General features: G+C 33.3%; 1 protein-coding gene across 4 annotated transcripts in view; it reads right to left on the bottom strand.

Moving 5' to 3' along the window:
• Nucleotides 1–18,449, bottom strand: part of CARMIL1 (capping protein regulator and myosin 1 linker 1) — a 395,350-nt gene that overhangs the window by 129,521 nt on the left and 247,380 nt on the right. For all 4 annotated transcript variants that reach the window (XM_001366559.5, XM_007487849.3, XM_007487850.3 and 1 more), the window contains exons 12-13: nt 11,092–11,178; nt 592–695 (exon numbers count right to left, since the gene is read on the bottom strand). In XM_001366559.5, the coding sequence (XP_001366596.1) occupies nt 592–695; nt 11,092–11,178 (191 nt within the window). The remainder of the gene's footprint in view (nt 1–591; nt 696–11,091; nt 11,179–18,449) is intronic.

Below are 18,449 nucleotides of genomic sequence, written 5' to 3'. Positions count from 1 at the left end.
TAATTTATCATACTGAAGAAGGCTGCTAAATGTTTACATTATTTATTTATTTATTAGAGAAATCTGTCATTTTAAGCTTTTCAGAATATGTTTCTTTCGCATTTACTTCAAGGACCATGTGTAAAGCTCCAAGGTGTACCTATCATTAAGGATGGCTACTTCTTAAAATAACTAAATATTCTAAGGTTATTCAATTATGTTAACCTTAAACAATACAGCATTACCAAGATTTCTACTACCTGTGGAATAGTAGGTGTGGAAATCTGAACCAAATGGCATAAGTTTGACCAATGTTCTACAACTCATATGATTTTTTAAAACTGACATGGAATGACATTCAAAAAGTTTAACTGCTATTCCAAAAAGAAAGAGGAATGACTACATTGGATAAAATAAACATTAGCAACAAAGGTTGTAGACATTTAAAACGCAACTCACTAAAACGGAGGTCAATCATATGAATAAAATAGATTTTATACTTAATAAAAATGGAAGAGAATGAATTAAAACAATGTCTTTGGGAATAGTATATAATTCATGAAAATACATCCTCACCCAAGAAGCTAAATGATAACGAAAAACAAATCTTACCGAGAGGTCATCTCCCCGAAGAGCGTTCCCTGAGAGGTCTAAGTGGGTGAGGGTGGTAGCGATTAGCTGGTTGGCACTGAGTGATTGAGAAAGGCTATTTACCCCTATAATATCAAGAAAAGTCAAGTTCAATTCCCTTTAAAGGGAGCAAGATTATGTTTATTATAAATTTTATGTAAATATGCTAGCAATATCAACTCAGAAGGAATATAAGACTAAAGGAGACTCAGTACTCTAAAATTTTGTTTTCTTTTAATAAAAAATAACATGGAAATAAGATTGTTCTTATTTTTAAAAATCCTTACCTTCTGCCTTATAATTAGTATTAAATATTGGTTCCTAGGCAGAAGTGCAGTAAGGGCTAAACAATTCAGGTTATGTGATTTGCTCATGATCATGCATCTAGGAAGTGTCTGAGGCTAGATTTGAACCAAGGACCTATCTCCAGTCCTAGATCTGTATCCATTGAGCCACCTAACTTTTCTGAAATAAGGCTGTTTAAGAAAATGTGTGTGGCTGAGTTACAAGTGTATAGAAGGCCATGTGTTACTTATCCAACTCTCCCCCAAATATTTTTTGTACGCAAATATTATTTTGTTGTCAAAGGTAAAAAACAATGAAATAGACCTCAGAGATCATCCAGTCCAGACCTTAGATTATACAAGTAAGAAAACTAAGGTGCAGAGAAATTAAGTGACTTGTTCAAAAGCAAAAGCAAAAACAAAAAAGGAAGTAATACAGATAGGATTCAAATGTGCCTTCCAATATTCAGTCTAATACTCTTTTCACCTCACCAAAAATATTTCCCTTCAAGATCTGAAATGCTACAACTGCCCACATTTATTCGATTCAAAAACTTGCCAAGCACTTTTTTAGTCTAAATGCAGCATTTCAATAATAAATGTGGCTATTAAGAAGCTTATGTATAAATTAAACAGAAAGATAAATATAAATTTATATATTAACAACATCAAGTGTGTTATTAATGTGTTAAATATATCAAACACTATCTTTGCAATAATGTAATAAAACATTAATTAGCAAACTATTCTACTCATTGTATTATAGTCACACATTTACTCAACAAAATATTCAACCAAAATTTACTCAGTATTATGGAAAAGGCAATTTAGGACATAGTATAAGAGTGGAAATATCAGTCCTAATACCTTTATCAGGTAAGAACACATTTCCATTCTGACTAGGTGTGAATAATGACTGGATACCTCCTGCAAGTTTTTCTCGGTTATTATGAGACTCAAATGTGAATTTATGTAGTGTGTTTTCCAAATCTTAAAGCATAATAAACATTCTTTCTATAAGTCTAAGATATAAAGAGAGGCTGGGTTTTTGAAAAATGGTCACCTTGCTCCAGCTTTTCTTACCCTATTACTAATAAATTCATAACTCCTATGACAAAAACATATGGAAGACACCAGTCTCATATTAAAATATGCAATTATCTGATATTCTGCTATCGTATAACAAATGCTATCCTGAATATTTAAAAATATCATTTTCTTTAAATCATTCTGCTCTGGAGTATGACAAAACTCAATAAATGCAGAGCTGAATGAGATGGCCGAATCACTCTTGACAGCAAAATGATTCTTGACAAGTATAAGCACATGGCAAAAGGCCAGGATCTGAAAATAATCAGCAAAAGATAAGTTTTCGGATAGGCTTAATGCTAAAATAGTGAAATGAATGATTGTTTTCTGTCCCCTCCCTCAAATACAATCATATATGATCTATGTTAATAAGCATGCCAATAGCAGAACATTACAAAAATGTAGGAAGAAGAAACTCATATTTCATTTTATCTCTTCTAAATGAGATTTACCCTCTAAATTTGGGATTTCTAGTCTTTTTCACCACGGTCTTTATTTTGATATGAGTATTTTGACAGCTGGAAGATGGCACCAAATGAATACGACTTCACATAATCAGAATGGAAAGATGTAGAACTAGAAAACTATCATTTTTGTGAATATCTATGGAACAGGTAAGATGCTGATGTGGGAGAATTAAAAGACATTCCGGGGGAAAACAATCTTGCATTAAAACACAAATGTCATTAAAATCATACTGAAATACGCAAATGGAATGTTCTGCTTAATGATCAATGCTGATAACTATTTTAAGCATAATCAATTGAGCAAAATTAATTCCCTTTTTGATCCTAAAACCACGTGAACCCTAATTCAAAGATGAGAGAATATAAGAGCTTTCAATGAGGATAACTACATACATTTCTAAAGCATTTTAAGATTTACCGAAGTGCTTTCCCTAGAACTCTATGACTAGTTAGTACAAATATTATTATGGCCATGGTCACAAAGATATTATTTATAAGGAGCCAGATTCCAAAACCAAATCTCCCAATTCCTGTTATGTAATTTCATTGAGGCATGCCTTAGCCTTTGAAAAGGCACATTTCAAGGCATACTATGTAGAAAGTAGCTACATATAAAATATCACTTGTTTCTTAAATATTTTAATTTCCAACTTGAATTTCCAACATAGGCATTACAAGGGGGAAAGGGTACATATAAACATTCTTGTCTTAACACTAAGAAAGTCTTGGTCTCATTAAAAATTCTTAAAGAAGAAGAGTAATTTTAGTTTTACCAAATAGAAGATACTTCTTAGTCTACTTATTGTCTTTTTTTTTAAACCCTTGCCTTCCATATTAGAATCAATACTTAGTATTGGTTCTAAGGCAGAAGAGTAGTAAGGGCTAGAAAATGGGGGTTAAGTGACTTGCCCAGGGTCACACAGCTAGGAAGTGTCTGAGGTCACATTTGAACCCAGGACCTCCCGTCTCTGGGTCTGACTCTCAATCCACTGAGTCACCCAACTAATTGTCTTACTAATTACTAATTGTCTTAAGGAAAAAGTCAAAGTCAACAGAGGGAAAAAAATAGGAGAAGACTAAAACTGAAGAATAATAGAAATAGAGGCCTTATTTTCCCTCTTCTTAGTGTTTCTTTTCAGAAAGCTCCATTTTTTAATACTCTTATCTAAATTCCATATGTATAATCCATAGCCAGTGAGAGTTGATCATTAATACCTTCTATGGATATTGAATAGGAAGCATAATTTGCAGTGGATTATCAGGTTTTAGGGAAATATTTGAAGAATCTTAGTGAGATCTATAATAGGTCTCATGTTTGAGGATTATAATTGCAATTATAGTGATTCCTTTGAATAATAATGTAAGGAAAATAATTCATATTAATAGGAATATTTTAAAATGCATGGATTTTATTATTATTCCTGGATTGTATAAAGGGCACAATAGAAAAGGCACATAATGACCATAAGAAATTTTAGTAGTTATTAATTATAACATCTCCTTTAATAATCATTCATCAGAGGGGGAAGGGGAAATCTTAAATGAAACTATTAATGTGTTTTCATTTTTAAAAAATGAATAATAACTTCAGAACACAAAAGGAGATTTTTATTCAGGTAAAGGCTGGAATCCATGACCTGTAAAATACTTTCTAAATCTAAGAATTTAGTATTCTATAACTCAAGTAATTATTAGAAGAAACCCAATTTCTTTTTTTTCCAAATGTTTTATTTTTTTCTGATTACAGGTAAAAAATTTTAACTTTTCAAAATATGTTGAGTTCCAAATTTCCTCTTTCCTTCCCTTTTCTTCTCATTAGAAAAACAAGTAATTTTTAAAAACCCTACCTTTTGTCATATTGTCAATTCTAAGATAGAAAAGTGGCAAAGGTTAGGCAACTGAGGTTCTGACTTGTCCAGAGTCATCCAAACAGTAATATATGAAACCAGATTTGACTCCAGGGTCTCCTGATTCCAGGCCTGGCACTCTTATCTACTATGCTACCTAAATGTCCCTGAAAGCAAGCAATTTTATATAGGTTATATATGTGTAGCCATATTTTCCTATTAGCCATGTGGAGAAAGAAAACACCGATTATAAAAGGGAAGGAAGGAAGAAAAAGGAGAGAGGGAAAGAGAGGAGAGGGAGAGAGGGTAATGGGGTGAGAGAGAGAGAGGAAAGAAAGAAAGAAAGGAAGGAAGGAAGGAAGGAAGGAAGGAAGGAAGGAAGGAAGGGAGGAAGGGAGGAAGGGAGGAAGGGAGGAAGGGAGGAAGGGAGGAAGGGAGGAAGGGAGGAAGGGAGGAAGGGAGGAAGGGAGGAAGGGAGGAAGGGAGGAAGGGAGGAAGGGAGGAAGGGAGGAAGGGAGGAAGGGAGGAAGGGAGGAAGGGAGGAAGGGAGGAAGGGAGGAAGGGAGGAAGGGAGGAAGGGAGGAAGGGAGGAAGGGAGGAAGGGAGGAAGAAAGAAAGAAAGAAGAAGAAAGAAAGAAAGAAAGAAAGAAAGAAAGAAAGAAAGAAAGAAAGAAAGAAGAAAGAAGAGAAAGAAAGAAGAAAGAAAGAAAGAAAGAAAGAAAGAAAGAAAGAAGAAAGAAAGAAAAGAAGAAGAAAGAAAGAAAGAGAAGAAAGAAAGAAAGAGAAGAAAGAGAAGAGAGAAAGAGAGAGAAGAGAGAGAAAGAGAGAGAGAAAGAGAGAGAGAGAAAGAAAGAAAGAAAGAGAGACAGAGAGAGAGAAAGAGAGAAGAGAGAGAGAGAGAGAGAAAGAAAGAAAGAAAGAAAGAAAGAGAAAGAAAGAAAGAAGAAAGAAAGAAGAATGAAAGAAAGAAAGAAGAAAGAAAGAAAGAAGAAAGAAAGAAAGAAAAGAAAGAAAGGAAAGAAAGAAAGAAGAAAGAAAGAAAGAAAGAAAGAAAGAAAGAAAGAAAGAAAGAAAGAAAGAAAGAAAGAAAGAAAGAAAGAAAGAAAGAAAGAAAGAAAGAAAGAAAGAAAGAAAGAAAGAAAGAAAAGAAAGAAAGAAAAAGAAAGAAAGAAAGAAAGAAAGAAAGAGAAAGAAAGAAAGAAAGAAAGAGAGAAAGAAAGAGAGAAAGAGAGAGAGAAAGAGAGAGAGAAAGAGAGAAAGAAAGAGAGAAAGACAGAAAGACAGAAAGACAGAAAGAAGGACAGAAGGACAGAAAGACAGAAAGAAGGACAGAAGGACAGAAAGACAGACAGACAGATAGACAGACAGACAGACAGAAAGGAAGGGAGGAAGGGAGGATGGGAGGACGGGAGGACGGGAGGATGAGAGGAAATAGTTTATTTTATGATGAATCCTTTACAATTGTCTTAGATCACTGTATGGCTAAGAATAGCTAAGTTATTCACAGTAGTGCTATTGCTGGATCAAAAGATCTGCAGTTTTTATAGGTCTTCGGTTTCAATTTCAAATTGCTCTCCAGAAGGGTTGGATTAGTTCACAACTTTACCAACAGTGCATTTGTGTTTCAATTTTCCCATACCTTTTCCAATACTTATCATTTTCTTTTTCTATTATATTAGCCGATGTGCTGGGTATTAGATAGTACCTGAAAGTTCTTTTAATTTGCATTTCTATAATCAATAGTGATTTATTGCATTTTTTCATGACTATAGATAATTTTGATTTCTTCATCTGAACATTGTCCATAGTCTTTCAATTCCCTTTGACTTACTATCCCTGCTTTAAAAAAAAAAAAAAAACCCTTATTTTCTATCTTAGTAATAGCTCTGAAACCAAAAGCCAAGAACTAGGCAAATGGGGTCAAGTGAATTGACCAGATTCACACATTTAGGAAATGAGATCAAATTTGAATCCAGGCCCTCCTGACTCCAGGCCTGGTAGTCTATCCAATGTGCCATCTAACTGCCCCTTACTCTTGCTTTTTTATTACTTCAGCTGAAGCATAATAGATTCTGCTACACTCTTATTCTTTTTGTATCTTTCAAGTGTGATTCTTATAAATGACATACTGTAGGATTCTGGTTATTAATCCTCTCTGCAATATACTCTAATTTTATGGGTGAGGTCACCCCATTCACACCCACTGGCTACTAAGTGTGAATTTCCCTCCATCCTGGCTCCCCCTATCCCCATTTATTATTTACTTTTCTCATTTTCCTCCTGTCCTTCCTCAAAAGAGTTTTGCTTCTCATGATTATTTCCCCAATCCACTCCCCCTTCTATCAGTCCCACCCCACAATCTTTTATCTCCCTCTCCTTCTATTTCCCCTATAAAGCAAAATAGATTTCTAAGTCCAACTGAGTATAGATGTTATTTCTTCTTGGAGCCAAATCCAACAAGAGTAAAATTCAAGTGTTTCTCATCATTCTTCCCATTTCTCCTTCCACTGTGAAATCTCTTTCATTACTAATTTATGTGAGATGATTTATCCCATTCTACCTCTCCTTTCCCTATTTTCAGTGCATCATGCTTTCTCATCTCTTCAACTTATTTTTTTTTTTGGATATAATTCTATCATATTCAATTTGCTCTTCTACTTCTATGTATAGTTCTAACTGTATTGTTAATGATAAAATTCTTAGGAGTAGAAATGTAAAGTTAACCACATCAAGTCCCTTATGATTTCTCTTTCACATTTACCTTTTTATGCTTCTCTTGAGTCTTGTTCTTGAAAATCAAATTTTCTATTCAGCTCATGTCTTTTCATCAGGAATGCCAGGAAGTCCTCTATTTCATTAAATATCCATTCCCCCAAAGAATTATACTCAGTTTTGCTGGGCAGAGATTCTTAGTTGTAATCTTAGTTCTTTCAACTTCTGGAATATCATACCCCAAGCCCTATAAACCTTTACAAGGAAGTTGCCAAATCTTGTGCAATCCTGACAGTAATTCCACAATATTTGAATTGTTTTTTTTTTCTGACTGATTAGCAATATTTTCTTTTTGACCTGAGAACTCTAGAATTTGGCTGTGATATCCCTTGCCACCCCCAAAGACATGATTCTGGCTTGCTAGGACATGACTTCCACTGGATTGCACTCCACTCTTACTCCAGTAAGAAAGATCTTTATAGCTGACCTTCCAAGTTATCTTTTCATACCGGAAAAAAATATTTAACCCTGTCTTTTTGTTTGTTTGGTTTGCTCTAGAACTTGTTTTGAGGTATTACTGGAGCATCTTGTCTCCACCCATACTAGGAACTAAATTTGTTGAATATCTATGATAGCCGTTTTCCTTACCACATTCATTCTGATTTTTTTGTCTAGTCATCTTCTATCATGTATGGCTATTCTAAGAGTAAAAGTCACATGAATAAACAAAAAAATTTACATTGAAATGTTCCATAAATGTTTATATCTACATTGCTCATCATTATATGGTAGGATTTAATTTTAAGTGGAAAGAGGGGAAGCAGGGTGAAAAGTATTATTAGAAATGACTGCACTTTAAACAAAATGGCTGTGCTGTAACAAAAGGCAGTTTTGAAGGATAACTCAGAAATGGAGTACTCAAAATAATATTCTTATTCATTGAGATGGATAGCTTTAAAGAAGAATTTATTCAAATTACAACTCCCTTATAGACATATTTGTATGGAATTGGGCAAATTACTTAAATCTTTTAGGTTTTAGCTTCCTCAGATGTGAGACAGTTGGATTTTACAGGCAGAGCTAGGAGGAAACATTTTATAGCTGAATAATAATAGTGGACCTATAATCAAAAGACCCACATCCAAATGTCAACCCTGATACTACTTGTGTGACTGTCGCCAAATTGCTTAACTTGTTATGTCTTCAGTATCTAGTAGACAATTAAATGGCCAGTAAACAGAATTCTGGCCTTGTAATAAGTAAGACTTGAATTCAAATCCTAAGTCAGATAATTATTAGTTGTTCTAGGGCAAGTCATTTAGTTTTCATTCTATTTCAGTTTCCTAATCCATAAAATGGGAATAGTAATATCACCTACCTCACAGGGTTGTTATATGGATCAAAAGAGATGAGAGACAAAATGCCCTTCACAAGTTTTAAAGCACTATTATTTCCTCAGCATTACCATACTAGATGGTCTCCAACATCCTTTCCAGATCTAAATCCATGTTGCTATGACTTGCTAACAACAATACTGGTACTGGATCTTAGCATTTTGAGCTGGAAAAGACTTTAGAAAATATCATCTGGCACTGTCAATATTAAGATGAAGAAACTAAGGCGATAAAATGTTCTGACCAAGATCCCACAGGAAATGAGGAATAGCCAGGTCCTTTGACCCTTCCCAATGCTTGTTCTACTCTACTGCAACATACTGCCTTTATCCTCATCATCTCCAGGCTCCTTATTTTAGGAAGTTCCTAAATACTCCCAAAGAACAGTGTTCTTATGATTTTCTTCCTTTTCATTCTTTAAAAATTATACATACAGGTTGTGATGCTATAGTAATGAAACTTCTGATATGTAGTTTGAAACTAAATTCCTTTTACAAATCTGATCATGTCACTATGCAGCTCAGAAATTTTTATAGATTCTTAGAGTTAAAAGTGAAACCAAAAGTCACCTAGTCCAACCTTGATGAGAAGAAGTGCTTAATCCCTGATATGTGGTCTCCTAGGAGTTTAGTGATGAGAAGTTCCATACTACTCTCTGCTATGGATGATATAGATTGGAATTCACTAAGTTAAATACCTCAATGCATTCAATTTAGTATCATCCCACCCACTAGAATCAATATCATGTACAGTGTAAGGAAATGTGCTATTAGAGGGAAACTTATGTTGTCCATCTTCTCTGTAGGTATCTTCATTGCTCTGAAAACTATTGATAAAAGTGAATCATAGTAGGACCATGATGCAATAGATGCAGGTCTTTCTAATCACACAAGAGTTCAAAGGTTGAGAAAAAATTCTGATTTCCCACTTTACAAAACCACCATCTAAAATTCACAACATTCTTCCTGGCATTTTAATCCATAAAAATTTGTTCATCTCTAATCATTTATAGGAGGATGAATTCATCATTAGCTCTCTGGATGAGTTGCAATTCTGTTTTAAGCTTTATTGTTTTATTTTTCTTACTTATAAATATCTTCTGCTTACAACATAAAGCAACAACTTTCTCCACACTGTGGAGAATAATAATATGACCCTTAATATTTGGCAAAGCTGTCCCCATAGATTAGGAATCTATTATGTAATGATGCTATGGTACAAGTTCCCATAAGTGTTACATGGCACAAAATTTATTATAAACAGAGGAAATAAAACTATTTTTAACTTCAAGATCTAAGATGACATAGCCCTATCTAGACAGATAGTCTTTGTTCTCCCTCTTCCCTTAACTCCTTGATTCCACTCTGAACAATGAACAGCTATTTTAGAAACAGAATTAAAGAAGTACCTGGGTGTAATATAGTTTCAATAGTATAATATATACATTTATGAAAGAATATAAGCTCCTTAAGAGATCTGTATTCCCAGCATTTAGCTTAGTGACTGACCCAAAAAGGCACTTAATAAATGTTTTTGACTTAATGACACTTCAGATGAGTTCAACTATTAAAAAAATGAACTATAAAAATCAGAGATTAGGCATAAAATACATTTTGATTCTTGTTGCCACTCTTTTTTTTACTTTCCTGTTTTTCTAAAAAATGGCAATCTGATGGAAATGTTTTTCATCAATGAACTAAAGAGAAATGCTGACATACTCAGTGATATTGATTTTAAAAGAAAGAGATAAAGACTAAATGGTATAGTGAAAAGAGGACTTGAAATGGTTCATGTAGATGGAATAGTAAAATTTCTTACACACAGACTCAGTCTAATGGTTTCTGAAAACTGTTTGAAAGGAAGATTCAGATTTTTAACAGGCAAAAAAAAATCCATTTAAATATTTTTTTAATTACCATGCAATACTTTGTAACCTAATTGTATTACCAATCCACAGAGAAATTTGAAGTTCACAAATATTTCTGAATTTTTCTCATCTTTAAAAATATTTTTAAACTAGTTTTAGGTGAAAAGAATTTTTTAAATTAAAGGTATCTTCTAGATTACTTAAAATAAGTAATAATATCAAGTAATCTTATGCTTACATTAGAATGCATGTATCATTTTAAATGGATTAAATTTCTAAGAGTTTAAAACATATTGAGGAAATAATTAGTCTAGATGAGTTAGATAATGACAAGTAAATGATATGTTAAATAAAGTGCTAGACTTGGAGTCAGGAAGAATTGAATTTGAATCTAGCCTCAGACATTTATGTAGCTCTGTGACTCTGGATAAGTCACCTAATCTGTCTACCTTAGTTTCTTCATATGTAAAATGAGGATAGTGATAGGACTTAGTACCTAAGTTTGCAGCAAGAATCAAATGAGATATTTGCAAAATGCTTTGAAATTTTTGAAATGCTTATGTAAAAACTTGTTTATTATTGTTGTTGTTGTTTTTATTAGATGTCAAAACACTACCATTTTATTTCCAGCTCTCCCAGCAATTAGCTTTATGACCTTTAGACAAGTCACACAAACTCTCCAGACCTTCATTCCCTCAACTTTAAAAACTGAAGGTTCACCTATATGTGGTTATTAAAGTTCTTTCCAGGTCTACATTCTGTTATTGTTTTTAAAGTGACAGATATATTCAAAAATATGAAATATACTATGACATACTATACCTTTCGGTGATAATGAGGTTTTAGATAAATTTAAGTGTTTGAGTCCCTTTGGGAGTTTGGCAAACTGAATGCTTAGAGAGGAAACACCTAGAAAAGAAGAAGAAAAAGTTTAAGTTCTACAGTTCTGGGAACTGGAGCTGCTGTCAAAGTAATTAGTAAAATGAACTTAAAATTCCTCTTCCATTCATGTGATTATAGCTTCACTTTCTATTTATTATTCTTATTTTCAAGTAAAATTAAAACTCTTCCAAATCTGCCATTATTCTTATCTTTTTGTCAGCCTCACTCACAGAAATAACCTTTTGTGTACTCAAATCAGGTTATCACCATCAAGAAAGAATGTAAGGGTAGAGGAAAGGCTTCCTAAGCCTAAATATCTCTTTTACTCAGATGATACCATGCCTGAAATCCCACCATAAACAAGTGGCTGCTGCTCTCCCCTTTGAGAATGCAAAGATTCCTTAAAGGGAAACTCAGCCAAAAATGCTTTAGTATGAACTAGCTTCATAGATTGCTTTTCCCTGGACAGAAAACACTAAGATCTGACCTTCTGCAGGAGGCTTTTCCTGATCCCCAAAGTGATAGCACTTTTCCTTTTATGATTACTTTCTTTCGATTCTATGTATCTCTTGTATTCGCCAAATCATTTTCACTGTCACCTCCTCCACTAGATAATCAACTTCTTGAGGACAAGAACTATTTTTGCTTTTCTTTGTATCTCCAGGGATAGAAAGTGTAGCACAGTGATTGACACATAATTGCTAATAAATAATTGTTGGCACTAAGCCCCTGCAAAATGGAGGGAACAAACACTGAAAAGGAGGGTGGAAAGTATAAGGGAGATTCGGGAGACCAACTTAGTGTCCTATCCTTAACAACTTGCCTAGGTATAGCTTTGGCAACTGTCCTTTTATAACAAAAATTCCTTCTATGCAAGATTTTTTTTAAATGTACTAAAATAAAAAAAAACATCCAAACTTTTCTCTATTTTCTTCAGATTTATCTACAAAATCACTTATGAAAATAAACATAAAAATTTGTATTGCTAACAGCCACAACAAATTTTTACATACATTGTGCTACATTATAACTGTAAATATGCTCGTTAGCCTTTCTGGAAGATGACACATTTTAACCTTTCAAATTTCATTTGTTAAAGAAGAATCAAACAATACATGCTAAGCATCTCCAAATCAGGAAGAAAAAATATTTAGAAATACAGCTTACATTCATTTATATGATTACATCTTACAGTTAGACAATGTGAGAGGAAAGGGAAGAACAGATTAAAACAAAGTAATCAGATAAGCTGAAGATCTGAAAGATATACGAAAAGGATAAGAGACAAAAGACCAGTCTCTGAGGATGCATGACAAAGTTCCTAACTGTATGAAAAAAGCCTTAGTTGGTCTTGAATTTAAGGGTAAAACATATAGACATGAATATATTATAAAAAATTACTTTTGTACAATTCTAGATTCTGGAGCTAAAAACACAACTTCATAGTGCCAGAAGGCTTAGTGGTCACCTAGTTCAACATTGGTGAATGTTTTTGAAATTGTGTGCCCAAACTACACTTTTAAGCTGCCTCTGAGCCCCATGCATTAACCCAGAGAGTAGAGGGGAAAAGTACTTGCATTCAGCTGTTGGTCAGAGGGGTAGAACATGTGAAAAAGGTCTTCAGGCACTGTGGAGAGAGGGAATGCAGCAGTCCCCACCACCCCACCACAAGAACACCTGGACATCCATGCCATGACTTCACCAACATAGACCTAGTTCAATCCATACCTTTTATAGATGAGGTAACTAAGTCAATAATAACCATTTGCATCATATGCAATTGTAATTATGAGCTTTGTGTCCTAAAAGAAGACACTGCACATTATTAATCATTTTGTAGGTTTCAAGCAATGAAATAGAGAAAATTCCAAAGCAATAATGTTAATACAATAATAATATTGGCATCTTCTATACCTTCTAACTTTTTAAAACTTCAGAATATTTAATTGATTTAAAACAAAGACATTTCTGTGTTATGGACTTCTTTGGCAGTCCGTTGAAACTTAGAGACTCCTAATAATGTTTTGAAAGCACAAAATAAAATGCAGGTCATAAAAAGGAAAATGAATTATATGAAAATATAGTTATCAATTAATAAGTTCATGGATCTCATGTTAAGAATCTTTGGTTTAAAAGAAGAAAAAAAAACATCCAGAACAAAACCACTTATCATCTTTCTTTATAAAATTTTTAATTCTGAATTTTTACTTTTCCTTATGGCAAAACATATATTTCTTATTTAAATAATCTGGATAAAAATGTGTATGAGCATTACAGGAATGAAATCCATTTAAGAATGAATATTTGTCACAAACCCAAAGATCCCAGCTTCTGGAGCAAGAACTCATTATTTTACAAAAACTGTTGGGAAAATTGGAAACCAGTATGGGAAAAATCAGGTTTAGATCAACATCTCATACCCTATACCAAGATAAAATTCAAAAATGAGTGAATGACTTAAATATAAAGAATGAAACCATAAATAAATGAGGTGAACATAGAATAGTATACCTGTCAGATCTGCAGGAAAGGAGGAAATTTAAGACCAAGCAAGAGATAGAGAACATTAAAAAATGTAAAATGAATGACTTTGATTATATCAAATTAAAAGGTTTTTTTGGTACTAACAAAACCAATGTAACCAAAATTGAGAGGAAAGCATCAAACTGGGGAAAAAAAATTATAACAAAACTCTCTGACAAAGGTTTAATTCCACAAATATATAAGGAACAAAGTCAAATTTACAAAAAAATCAAGCCATTCTCCAATCAACAAATGATCAAGGGATATGAATAGGAAGTTTCAGATAAAGAAATGAAAGAGAGTTCTAAATCCCTCCCCATTAGAAAAATGCAAATAAAAATAATGCTGAGGTATCACCTCACACCTAACAGATTGGTCAATATGGCAGCAAAGGAAAGTGATCAGTGTTGGAAGGAATGTCATGAAATTGGAAAATTAATATACTGCTAGTGGAGTTGTGAATTTGTCTGACCATTCTGGAGTATCATGTTGGAATTATGCCCAAAGGGCTTTGAAATAATGTTTGCCCTCTAGCCGTACCATTGTTGGGTTTGTACTCCAACAATAATAATAAGGAAAAATACATGTACAAAAATATTTATAGTTGTGCTCATGTGATGGCAAAATTTGAGAAAATGGGGGGGGGGGGGTCCCTTGATTGGGGAATGGCTGAACAAATTGTGGTATACGATGGAATGATGAACTGGAGGATTTCTATGTGAACTGGAAAGACCTCCAGGAATTGATGCAGAGATTGATGCAGAGTGAAAGGAGCAGAACCAGGAGAACATTGTACAGAGACATTATGGTACATTCGATTGTAATAGACTTTTCTACTTTCAGCATTGCAATGATCCAGGATAATTCTGAGGGATTTATGAGAAAGAACACTATCCACATCCAGAGAAAAAAACTGTGGGAGCAGAAACACAGAAGAAAAACATACGATTGATCATGCGGTTCAATGGGGATATGATTGTAGTTTTGGTGTTAAAAGATCACTCTATTGCGAATATGAATAATATGGAAATAGGTTTTGAACAATGATACATTTCTAACCCAGTGGAATTTCTTGTCAGCTCCAGGAGGGGGAGGGAAGAGAGGAGGGAAATAACATGAATCATGTAAGCATGGGAAAATATTCTAAACAAATAAATAAAAAATTTTAAAAGAAAAATTAATAAAGCAAGAATGTTAATATTGAAAAAGAATCAATATTTGTCATTAAAAATAAGTCATTTTATTAGAATTCAGATTTCTTCATGAATCCAAATAAGTTTTTTGTATTTTGTATGAAGTCTTTTGTTTAAACTCATGTACTATTTTTTCTATTAAGACTTCCCTGATCCCCACAGCTAGAATTCATCCTTCCTCATCTCAAATACTTTCTCCCTTTCTCCTATATACTATCTTTCATGATCATCTCTATATACAAATGATTTCTACTTTTATGTATCTATACCTAATCTCTTCACTGAGTCTCATATTACCAACTGCCAAGTGGACACCACAAATTGGGTGTCCTATAGGCATCTCTAACTCAACATATTCAAATCCAAATTCATTTTCTCTCTCCCTCCACCCTCAAACCTCCTTCATTCTCAACTTTTCTATTTCTGTCAGGAATACTACCATTTTCTCAGTTACCTGGGCTTGCAACCTTGGTGCCAGTAATAACTCCCCACTCTTATTCATTCTACATATTCAATCTGTTATCAAGTCTTACTGTTTTTACCTTTACAACATATTTCATATGTGACTTCTTCTATTTAAACTCATAACCATTAACCTAGTGCAGGCCCTTATAACCTCATGACTGGACTTTTGCAATAGCCTACTAGATGACCAATCTATCTGAAGTCTCTTTATATTCACATAATTCCCCACCCATCTGCTAAAGTGATTTCCCCACAGTCTTATTGCATTGCCCCTCTCTCCCTTCAGTAAATTCCAGTGGCTCCCTATTGACTCCAGAATCAATGTTCTCTCTTTTATACTTGAAGTCCTACACAACCTGGTTTTGTCCTCCCTTTCCAGTCTTCTACTCTTTTCCAAATGGCTCTACAATGTAGCCACGTGGGCCTTTCTGCTTGTTCCTTACAGATTTCCTGACTACAAGCCTTTTCTGTGGTGGCTTCCCATTTCTAGAATGCTCTCCTTCCTCACTTCACCTAATCTCACTTCCTGGATTTTCTAGTTTTCATTAAAATAGCTCAAATCCTTTCTTCTGCAAGAGGTCTTTATTGCCCTTCTCTTTCCACTTTCCCTTGGAAATTACTTTCCATTTACATTCTATATATCCTATATGAACAGTGACTTTAATGTGTCATTCTCCAATCAAATGTTAGGTGCCCAAAGTTTCCATGACCGTGGTTTTTGCTTTTCTTCATATTCCCAGTGCTTAAAATAGAGTTTGGCACACAGTGCTATTGCTATTAATACATGCTATTGATTGACACCACTTATTAAACCCTCCCTTCCTATTCTAACTTGTATTACAGAGAATAATATACATATTTTATCCTTCTTCTCATTCACATATAGTCCTTCAGGGCAAGGACTATTTTTTTTCCCATCAGTGCATCCTCAGTGCTTAGTATTCTGACTTGTACCCGAGGTATGTTTGTTAAATTGCTTGTTGATCTGATTTTTTACAAGGAGCATGATTATTGTGACTAACAAAATAAAGCCTTTCCTTTTCTTTCAACCCTCCAAATTATAAGTTTGGCTAAAAATAATAACTCAATGATATCAGGGTAAAATCTTCAAAAAAATAGAATCATTTTAGGTCTAAAAATTATGGTAAATGCTAAAAGGTTATAATTACATAGTTAATGGTTTCTCTGGGTGTGAATTTTTTTTCATTTATAAAACATACTTTTCAGAAAAAATACTTATTTTTTTATTCATTATATTAAAATTCTCAGTAAACTCCCTCCCTCTTCTTCCACTAGCTAAGGTATTATTTGACAAAATGATATTATAAGACCTATTTTATAATAGTATACAATTGGTTACTCTAATTTTTTCTGGCCTTAAACATTAATCTCCCCCTACAAATGATATCTCAGACATGACACATGCTATGTCTATCAATAAGGAGGCATTGCATGTTAGACCAACACATGCAAAACCTTCAAACTTTGCAAATGCTACAAAAGGAAGGGGTTGGACTAGATTATTTCCAAAGTCCCTTCAAGCTTTACCATTCTATAATTAACTTATATAGTTTCTTTTTATCAATAAAAGAAAGATGAGCAAAACACTGGAGGAAAAGGTTTTAGAAGTCAGAATAAAGACACCACAGTAGGTAGAAAAGATAATTTTTTAATGGTCTCTACAAGGAGAAAAGGAAAAAAATAGTCTGGAGGGTAGAGTAGGGTGAAGGGTCAGGTTGTAGGAGAAGATTTAAGATCGCTAAATGTAAAGCCTTGCTACCGAAGGCAAACAATTTCAGCTGAAGTCAGAACTGGAGGTAGCACATTTTAACAGGCTGCACCATTAGCACTGACAATTAGAAGTTGATTGTGATAAACTCCTTGAAAAGTTTTTTTTTTTCTGTTTGCAACTCTAAATATTACTAAATGAATAGATCAAATGAGATAACTATAGGTATAATGCTTCAGAAACCTTAAAGTATTGTAAAAATGCTAACAATTACTGGTATTGTTAATATGAAAGTTGCCTGACATATTTAATAAAATGAAAAAGATTTCCCAAAGAAAACTACAAAAGTTGGAGGTTTAGCTAGATCAATTACAAATAATGTAATGGAATCATAGTAGGAGACAATTGCAATTCCTGCTTCTTAATAATTTTACACAATAGAGAGATAATTATTGAAAATGTCTAGCATTGAACTTTGCCATCTGATTCTATTAAGTCACATTTAAAGAAAATTAAATTTGACATTGTAAAATTAACCCATAAAGGACTTTTGTACTGGAAACACCTAAGTAACTTGTCATTTGCAATTCTGGATTTTAAAGAGGAATTGTGATACTTTTGTTTCTTAAAAATCAGCAAAGTAGAAACAAAGTAAGTTTATATTAGTGATGTACTTCATCTGCAAAACACTACCATTAAGTTCTAATAAAAGTCCAATTAAGAGATGGAAAATTTTTTTCTTGTAATTTTGAAAAAGTGTATAGATTTAAATATAATTTCTGTGACTATAAGTTTTTTGTTTCAATACACATGATTTTATAAATATTCAGCTCAGATGTCCACCAATTCACACAACAGGGCATTACTTAATTATTATATTCATGACACTTTTTATTAAGAAAAATGAACAGAAGCATTTTCATTTCAGAGGAAAAGCTCACATTTAAATGTACAAAAGTAGGCATAACAAGGCATAATGTAGCTAATATTGCTTCTGTACACATTTCTTAAATTACAAAATTAAGCAATATTCCTTTGAGACATTGTTCTGCTTTTGATCATCACAAACCCATTATGCATAGCTTATGTTTAAATATGTTGTAAGCAAAAAATCCAAAGAAAAGAAATGCATTTTGTCTTAGTATTTATATAGGTTGATGCCTAACTTCTTAAAATAATATAATCATCTGATCATTTTAACGGTATTATGAAACAAAATTAACAGTCTAATACTATTGAACATAAAGTATAACTATCAATTCCTATAAGAAATCAATAAAGCATATATGGTAATCATATAGCATCAAACTAAATGGAGAGGGGGAGGAGGGAGAGGGGGAGGGAGACAGACAGACAGACACACACACACACACACACAGAGACAGAGA

Source organism: Monodelphis domestica, chromosome 3 (genome assembly GCF_027887165.1).
Source record: "Monodelphis domestica isolate mMonDom1 chromosome 3, mMonDom1.pri, whole genome shotgun sequence".
In the NCBI taxonomy this organism is placed as follows: domain Eukaryota; kingdom Metazoa; phylum Chordata; class Mammalia; order Didelphimorphia; family Didelphidae; genus Monodelphis; species Monodelphis domestica.
This window is presented reverse-complemented; position numbering and strand designations above follow the sequence as displayed.